This window comes from Rhincodon typus, chromosome 14 (assembly GCF_021869965.1).
Source record: "Rhincodon typus isolate 14 chromosome 14, sRhiTyp1.1, whole genome shotgun sequence".
Classification (NCBI taxonomy): domain Eukaryota; kingdom Metazoa; phylum Chordata; class Chondrichthyes; order Orectolobiformes; family Rhincodontidae; genus Rhincodon; species Rhincodon typus.
Window position 1 is genome coordinate 67,154,004 of NC_063345.1, and position 9,185 is coordinate 67,163,188.

Genomic DNA, 9,185 nt, shown 5'->3' on the forward strand with positions numbered 1-9,185 from the left:
AGCATTCTTATAAACAAAGCAATTTGCCCCTTCCTGAAGGTAATGGATGATTTGAAAAAATTTGAGATCCCAATTCTGATCTGCATCTTAAGCAAAAGCTAATCAGCTCATCTTTGGCTCATACCCTATCTATGTTACAAATTTTGTTGAAATTTGTTCATTTTTTGAGATATATTGTTTATATACAAACAAACTAACAAGCAACCAATAGCATATCCTCTGCCCACCTTCATTCATAGCATAACAATGGATTGGACTCTAATTTAATCCATTTTTTACTAATGGAGCAAAAATTCATTCCTGCGAATGGTATCATAATCCATACCATATCACTTAAGTTACTCAGGAACCTATTCCAATTTCTTTTAACAGAAAAGCATCAATGAAGGCTTGTTACTGAAGCAGACTAGCTCCTTCCAGAGGTGGAAGAAAAGATACTTCAAGCTCAGAGGACGAACTCTATACTGGGCCAAGGATTCAAAGGTAATACAATCAGGGCTGACACTGTTCATGTTTGTCAACTGAAACAAAGCATGTTGCTCATCATTTTCCAATGAGTTGATAAGGAATCTCACCCAAACTCAGAAAATTACTAACATTTAGGACTGCTACAAACCAATCCTCGATGTAACAATAATATGGCAGCATTTGCTCACATTTTATTAAACCACAATTATCTCAAACCACCTTGCAAATGATTAATTGTCTTGAATGGTGCCATGAATTTTATTATGCTTGCACAGAAATAACTCGGCAGCAATATGTAATCAGCAGTGGGGCAGCTGATGAGGAATGTTGCTCGGGACATCAGGGACAATTCCAATCCTAACAGTATGATTCCTCACAATTTCTGTCCAGACAATTCTCTTCCTGATAATACCATTCCCGATATTTCCAATCTGGACAATTCCAATCGTATGCCATTCCTGACAATTCTAACCCACACAATTCCAATCCTGATAATATCATTCCTGACAATTCCAATACAGGTAATTCTAATCTAATGCAATTCCTGACAATCCCAACCCAGACAATTCCAATCCAGTGCCAATCCTGACAATTCCAATCCTGATCACACCATTCCTCATAGTTCCAAACTGGCCAAATCCAATCCAAAGCCATTCCTGACAATTCCAACCTTGTCAAATCTAATTCAATGCCATTTCTAACAATTCCAATCTAATGGAAATCCCTGATAATTCAAATTCCTGATGCTTGAATTCTTGACATTGACTTTCTTAACAACTCAATACGACACACTTCCAGGCCAAGACAAGTGTCAGCACCTCAACAATAACACTGCAAACATTTGCAGCAGGATCTTCAGAGGCTCGGGTATGTACCTGGATCTGCGATAGACAATCTGTGCTCAGCGCTCTCTGATATACACTTCCTTGCAGAAGGTTGCTAAACCTTCTTCACAGGTGGACAGCTGAAGGTAACACAGGAAATTTGGATGCCTTGCCAGTCAAGAACAGAGCAGCAAATTTTCTTTTATCCTACACATGTCTTTGAGGAACAGTTTGAAGCAAAGCAGAACAGAATTGTCCTGTTAAACTGTCCAGGTGATAGAATATAAGAATCTAAAATCCTATAGCATTGTCACGGAGTCTCCATGGAATTAAAACTCAATCTTCTGTCAACAAACTGAGAGTCATATCATTAAAAACGATCAGAGGGCTCATTTGCTTTTAAACCTTTTGTGTATGTTTATGAAAGAAACATAGAAAATGGGAGCAAGGATAGGCTATTTGGCCCTGCAAGCCTGCTCCTCCATTCAACATGTTCACTTATACAATTCAGTGCCCTGTTCCTGCTTTCTCCTCATATCCTTTGATCCCTTTACCCGTTAGAAATATATCTAATTCCTTCACAAAAAACATGAGCGTTGGTAAAGTATGTTTGCCTGATGGCCAAGAATGACATAGTTGTACAGTGAAAGATCTGTTGCCTCTCCAATTGGCACACAGAGGAGGTGATGGTGAGGAATAAAGGGTCAGGAAACCAATCGCAGTGATATGATGAATATAGATGGGAGTTCATGCGGTGAAACCTAGGGGACAGCGTTTAACAGCATAGTAAACCCAGGGAGAACAAGTGTTGAAAGGGAGACTCAATACTGACAGAATGAATTCACATACAGTTCACTGAAATGGGATAATAATATCCTGCTACTTTAACAATGTGCTGTGAAACTGGCCTCACATCACATTCTGATTTGAAAAATAATTTCCTCAGTAAGTTTTTACCCATAGTCCACAATGAGCCATAGACATCTCTCTCCATTAGAGAGACAATTGGCTAGATTGCTTAAGGATGACCACACAGTACCCAGCATAGGGCAAGGCAAAGCGACAGACTTCCATGAAGTCTAATCACTTCCAGTTGCAAGATATTCTGCAGGTGTTTTTCTATCTCTGATGTTTCCTGACAGTAATCAATCCCGACATTTGCTCCATCAATCAGAATGGTGCATCAATATTTAGAGGGGTGCACACTCCAAATCCTGTATCTCTTTCCAACTCTTTCTTTTGTTCCTTCCATCATGGCTCATTTTTCTTCCATGCTCTTGTTGAAATGGAGAAACTTTAAGTAGAGTTAGGATAGGAGGTGGGGCCATGGATTTATAATTCGTTTGAAAGACAGTACCTGTGACAGTGCAGCACTCCCACAGCACTGTTCCTCCAATAGTGCAGCACTCCCTCAGTACTGAACATGCAACAGTGCAGCACTCCCTCAGTATAGACCCTCCGACATTGCAGCATTCCTTCAGTACTGACCCTCTGACAGTGTGGCACTCCCTCGGTACTGACCCTCTGACAGTGCGGCACTCCCTCGGTACTGACCCCCTGACAGTGCAGCACTCCCTTGGTACTGACCCTCTGACAGTGCAGCGCTCCCTCAGTACTGACTGTCCAGCAGTGTGCCCCTCTGACAGTGCAGCACTCCCTCAGTACTGACACTCTGACAGTGCAGCTCTCCCTCAGTACTTCCCCTCTGACAGTGCAGCACTCCCTCAGTACTGACACTCTGACAGTGCAGCACTCCCTCAGTACTGACACTCTGACAGTGCAGCACTCCCTCAGTACTGCCCCTCTGACAGTGCAGCACTCCCTCAGTACTGCGCTGACGTGACAGCCTGGGTTATTTGCTCAAGTCTCTGGGGTGGGGCATAAACCTACAATCTTCGAGCTCAGAGACTACTCACTGACCCATTACCCAAAGTACAATCTAATGTAGACTCTCACACCCAACCTCAAGCCCTGCTACATTTACTGATTTCTGCTAAGGCTATATTCTGATTATACCTGGTATTCTAATTGTATCTTATATTCTACTCAGCCTGTATTCCGATTGTAGCTGTATTTTGATTGTAACTTGTGTTCTAATTATAGCTTGAATTTGACTGTAACCTATATTCTGACTTAGCTGTATTCCGATTGTAGCCTGTATTCCGATTATAACCTATATTCTGATTTAGCTTTTATTCTGATTGAAACCTATATTCTGATTTAGCCTGCCTTATTCACCTATACCTGAAGTCCTGCTCCTGGTTCGGCCTCTGATTGCAGTTTGTCTTATTTCTCTCATTCCAGTCTTTAATATTCGATGAGGTGGATCTGTCTAATGCCAGTGTTGCTGAGACCAGCACTAAAAACATTAACAACAGTTTTACCGTAAGTTGCTGCTTTTTCCTGATTTTATCTTTCTCTTGTACAGTGACCACTGCATTGTTTCTCTCATAGTGTCAGAAGAATCCTCTTTCCGAACAGGGAGTTACATTGAAACCCCTGTAACCGTCTCTTAATCATAGGTCTTAGACAATCGTAAAGTCATCTCCACGGTGGCTTAAATGATTCAGAATCTTTGTGTGTCACATCTCTGGCAAATATCCTACAGTGAGAGTCAAACTGTTCTGCAGGTACTGTGAACAATAGGTACCATGAGATCTAGGAAGACTGCTCCTGCTGAGAACAAAGTATTTCAGAATTGTGGCTGTTAAGTTCTACAATGTGATGCCACCCTCTGACTCACGGTGACACACAAACCGCCCCCTGTTAACTACCTACCCCATGGTTAGGGTCAGCAGCTACAGTACCTTCTTGTGAAGCAGGCTTGCTTACATATTGTGCCATGAGGGGCAGGCTATGTCTCTGCACTTGAGGTTCTGCACTCGTTGAGCTCTTGAGCAAGCAATCCACCCGAATAAAGAGACTAAAAGGTTAAGAGTAGGTTTTGCTCATTGACACTGGTGGGCGCAGCTGATCTCATCCACTTGCTGAGGGGTGCACGGTGGCTCAGTGGTTAGCACTGCTGCCTCACCGTGTCAGGGACCCGGCTTCGATTCCGGATTCAACTGTCTTTGTGGATTTTTGTATATTCTCCCCATGTCTGCGTGGGTTTCCTCCGGGTGCTCTGGTTTCCTCCCACAGCTCAAAGATGTGCAGGTTAGCTGGATTGACCACGGGAACTGTAGGATTACATAGTAGGGTAGGGGAGTGGGCCTGGGTGGAATGTTCTTTGGACGGTCGGTGTGGACTCGATGGGCCGAATGGCCTGCTTCCACACTGTAGGGGTTCTGTGATTCTATGACTGGCTGGAAATGCAAATGGAAATTAAAGCAAGGAAGACTTGCATTGACATAACACCTCACACAACATCAGGACAACCAAAAGCTCTTCACAGCCAATGGTGTACTTTTGAATAATATTGTTACGTAGGAAATACAGCTCCCCCAAACAAGCGATATGAAGTAATCTTTTATCAATATTGGTTGATGGCTCAATGGTGGGGGTCAGTTAGCCTGTTAACTGCTTTGTGGTAAAGGGTGATGCTAACAATGGGGTTTCAATTCCTGTACTGGCTCAATTCACTATGAAAGCTTTAGTGCCTTCTGAATCTCACTCCTTGCCTGAGGCATAGTGACCCTCGGGTTAAACTCACAAACTGTTGGCTGTCCTTCATGTTGAATGAGAGAGCAACCAGGACGTCATGGAGAACCCCCTTTACACTTATCCCACTGTGATGGGAAGCCTCTGACATTCATCTGAGATAGTCGGCAGGACCTTCATTTAATATTTCACCAACAAGTTGACATAGTTAACAATGAAGCATTCCGCCAGCATTGCACTCCAGTGTCAGCCTCGAATGTGTTCAAATCTCTGGAGTGAACCCTGAAAATACAGCCTTTGATTCAATGTTAAGGGTTCTGGCTCGGGCAGCTTCTCATTCCCTGATGGACACCGATGATGGGATGGTCTTCTGACCAGCAGCATGAGTTAGGAGTAATGGTCATATTCCCTGGAGCATCAGAGGCTGAGGGGTGACCTTATAGAAGTTTATAAAATCATGAAAGACATGGTTAGGGTAAATAGCCAAGGTTTTTTTTCCCAAGGTAGAGGAGTCCAAAGCTAGGTGACGTAGGTTTAAGGTGAGAGGGGAAAGATATAAAAGAGACCTAAGGGGTAACTTTTCCATGCAGAGCGTAGTGTGTGCACGGAATGAGCTGCCAGAGGAAGCGGTAGAGGCTGGTACAATGACAACATTTATGAGGCATCTGGATGGGTACATGAAAAGGAAGGGTTATGGAACAAAAACAGAAGTTGCTGGGAAAGCTCAGCAGGTCTGGCTACATCTTTGAAAAGAAAATCACAGCTAACATTTCGGGTCAGGTGACCCTTCCTCAGACCTGATGGTAGCTGGGAAAACGTCGGTTTATATTGCAGAAAATAGGGAGGTGGATGGGGTAGGGAGTAAACGATAGGATAGAGCCCGAAGGGAGAGAAGAGCAATTGGATAGACGAAGGAGTTGATAACGATCTGGCTAGGAGGGTGAATAGTTGTTAATGGGGATTATTAGTGACTAACAATAAGGCGGTGTATAATGGCAGACTATGTGATAACAAGGCCTGGTGTGTGTGGGGTAGGGGCTAGGACATGGAGAGTCTACGCCCTAAAATTATTGAACTCGATATTGAGCCCAGAGGGCTGCAGAAAATGAAGTGTTCTTCTTCCAGCTTGTGTTGAGCTTCGCTGGAGCACTGTAACAAGCCAGAGACAGAGATGTTGGCCAGGGAACAGGGTGGTGTGTTGAAATGGCAGGCAACAGGTAGCTCAGGGTCTTTTTTTGCGAGCAGAATGTAGACAGGGATATGGGCCAAATGCTGGCAAATGGGACTAGATTAATTTAGGATATCTGGTCTGTATTGATGAGTTGGACTGAGGGGTCTGTTTCCATGCTGTACAACTCTATGACTCAATGGTTTTGAGTCAGTAAGTCTAGCACTGGTTCTATTTAATATATTACCTGCTCTTTACCAGTTACGATCCCCATAGAACAATTTTCAGTCTCCTCAGTTCTCTGGGTCCAGCCAGTAGCTTGGAAGAGAATTGTAGAAAACATCATTATAGTGCAGGAAGCATCACTTGTTGCCATTGTGTTTGGACATTTGTTGATTCCACCTTGTGCTTTTTGAAATGACACTGGCCCTAATGTCTGTACCTATTCCCTGGGATATCAGAATTAACTGCTGCTCACTCTTGGTGACATTCTGCAATGAGATAGAGATACCCAGGGCTAAACACAGGCTCCATCAGGAAAAGAGTTCTTTATTCTAAATCGAGGTTTATTTTCAGATCATTACGCCATTCCGAAAGTTAATCCTGTGTGCAGAGAATAGGAAGGAGATGGAAGATTGGATTACTGCATTGAAATCTGTCCAAAAACTTGAGAATTATGAGGTAACGAAATAGAAGTGTCAATTCTTTTCACACTCTGTTGGAAATGACATCTGGTCCATCCCTGGAACATTGTACCCTCACTGTCAATCTGCTTTTTCTTCTCCCACACTGGGACATGCCTGCCTGGGTGTATATGCATAGTTTCGCTGGTGTTTGTGTGTCTGTGTTCCTGTGTGTGTTTGTGCACGTGTATGTGAGTATAGGTGTGCGCGAGTGTGTCTATGTGAATCTGTGTTTGTGTGTGTGTGCATCCAGATGTGTGTGTGCGCGCGCACACGCACACATGCACCTGTGTGAGTATATGTATCTAGATATGTAACGGTATGTATGTCTGCACAGTTGTGTGTCTACATATGTGTCTGTGTTTATATTTAAGATTGGGCACCATGTATATGCACTGTGGAAATATGTTTAAATATGTGGAATTAGAGTCAATGACAGTCAAAGTGTACAGAGAACATCAGAGCAGATTAGACGCGTGGGAGTCAGTTAATAATAGGATGGAGTTTATACGCATTGTGGAATTAATGTTTGAGCAGAGTGCGTGATAGTGGAGAGGCAGTGGAAGGAAGAGAGTGGATGGATGAATGCTCATTTATATTTAGAGACATCCACATAAATGCTGAGTGTCTATGCATTACACCGAGTGACATGTCTTACTCATGGTGTGCATGGCATGGTGTCATGACCGTGGCTAGGTGTTTGAATGGGCATGACTCACCTCTGCATTTGATGTCCTCCCTCTGAGCTTCAAACTGAGCACGTTTGTTGTTGGGTCTTCCCTAGGCAAGCCAGCTGAACATGGAACATTTCTCAGGGATGCACAACTGGTATGCGACATCCCACGCCCGCCCCACCTTCTGCAATGTCTGTCGGGAGGCCCTCTCAGGAATGACCTCTCATGGGCTCTCTTGTGAAGGTAGGTGGGAGTCACTGTGACCTCGCTGTAGGCTTGAGTCATTTCAGTTTTAAAAATATTAATTGCCTTAATTACTGAAGCATCAAAATCACAAAGCAGTAGGGAGTAAAGAATATTTTAAAAATTGACACTTGGAATTGCCAGGAAGCTTTTCTTTTGGCTTCACTGCCTTCTATTGCCGGATGTTTCATCCAAACATTGTTTGATGTGTTAGCATTAGATTTAACATCTCCAGGAATGTCCAAGCAATCCACTGGGAAAACAGCCAGCTCAGTCCTCAACAATATCAATCATAGGATGGATAGAACAGTTCACAGCAGGATGCAGCTTGATATTAATGGAGCCCCATACAGTCCTAGGTTGCATGGCCATCCTTCAAAGGAATGGATAAATTTATATCCCTAACATGAGACAGCAGAATTGGGATTAGAATGAAGATGGGCAAATTTATCGATAATCTTATCACAAGGCATGGTTGGCTTTAGCACCCATCTTTTTTACCCAATGCAAGTCAGAGTCTGGCCCAGCATATAGGATTGCCCTGGAGCCTCCTGCAAATGAAGATTTATCTCCTGGGACTCCTGTGATTAACACAATTCACTGTAGTTGCATGTGAAACTGAATAACAAGGTCATAATGCACCCAGATTGCAAAATGGCCTGACCATATGATCGTTCTAGAAACATAGAAAGATCAGTTCCTGGAGCACAGGGGATTCTGGGATTTTCAGTGACCATATTGACTGTAGCCAATTTGAGTTGTTGGGGATGGGCAAGTGGTTTTTTTTTTATTCATTCAAGGGATGAGGGCGTCACTGGCTAGGCAGCATTTATTGCACATCCTAATTGCCCAGAGGGCAGTTAAAAGTCTATGACATCGCTGTGGGTCTGGAGTCACATGTAGGCCAGACCAGGTAAGGATGGCAGTTTCATTCCCTAAAGGACATTAGTGAACCTTCCCTAAAGGTTTTTCCGACAATTGATTCATGATATTTATTGCAGATATTTATTGAATTCAATTTTCACCACCTGCCATGGCGGGATTCGAACCCGGGTCCCCAGAACATTATCTGGGTCTCTGGATTAACAGTCCAGTGATAATACCATGAGGGTGGACAGTAGGGGGTGCAATGTGTCAAATACTTTGGGGGCAGGAAGCCTTGTGATGATGTCTTCCAGAATATATTCCAAACACAATTGATAACCTGACCAGCCTATGATACTGAGATAAATAAATTCTGAGGAAGTTCTGAGGAAGGGTCACCGGACCCAAAACGTTAACTCTGTTTTCTCTGTTTTCTCCTCCACAGATGCTGCCAGACCTGCTGAGCTTTTCCAGCAACTTTGTTTTTGTTGTCTATGATACTGAGATAGTAGGAACTGCCGATGCTGGAGAATCTGAGATAACAAGGTGTAGAGCTGGATGAACACAGCAGGCCAAGCAGCATCAGAGGAGCAGGAAAGCTGACGAAGAAGGGCCGAGACCCGAAACATCAGCTTTCCTGCTCCTCTGATGCTGCTTGGCC

General features: G+C 43.5%; 1 protein-coding gene across 1 annotated transcript in view; it reads left to right on the top strand.

The window, feature by feature from the left end:
* The first annotated feature begins 376 nt into the window (after positions 1 to 376).
* The window catches only part of si:dkey-172j4.3 (diacylglycerol kinase delta), a 68,719-nt gene continuing 59,910 nt past the window's right edge, over positions 377 to 9,185 (top strand). The window contains exons 1-4 of the mRNA XM_048605266.1: positions 377 to 483; positions 3,597 to 3,677; positions 6,637 to 6,741; positions 7,528 to 7,660. Of these exons, the coding sequence (XP_048461223.1) occupies positions 6,688 to 6,741; positions 7,528 to 7,660 (187 nt within the window). The 5' untranslated portion in view covers positions 377 to 483; positions 3,597 to 3,677; positions 6,637 to 6,687. The remainder of the gene's footprint in view (positions 484 to 3,596; positions 3,678 to 6,636; positions 6,742 to 7,527; positions 7,661 to 9,185) is intronic.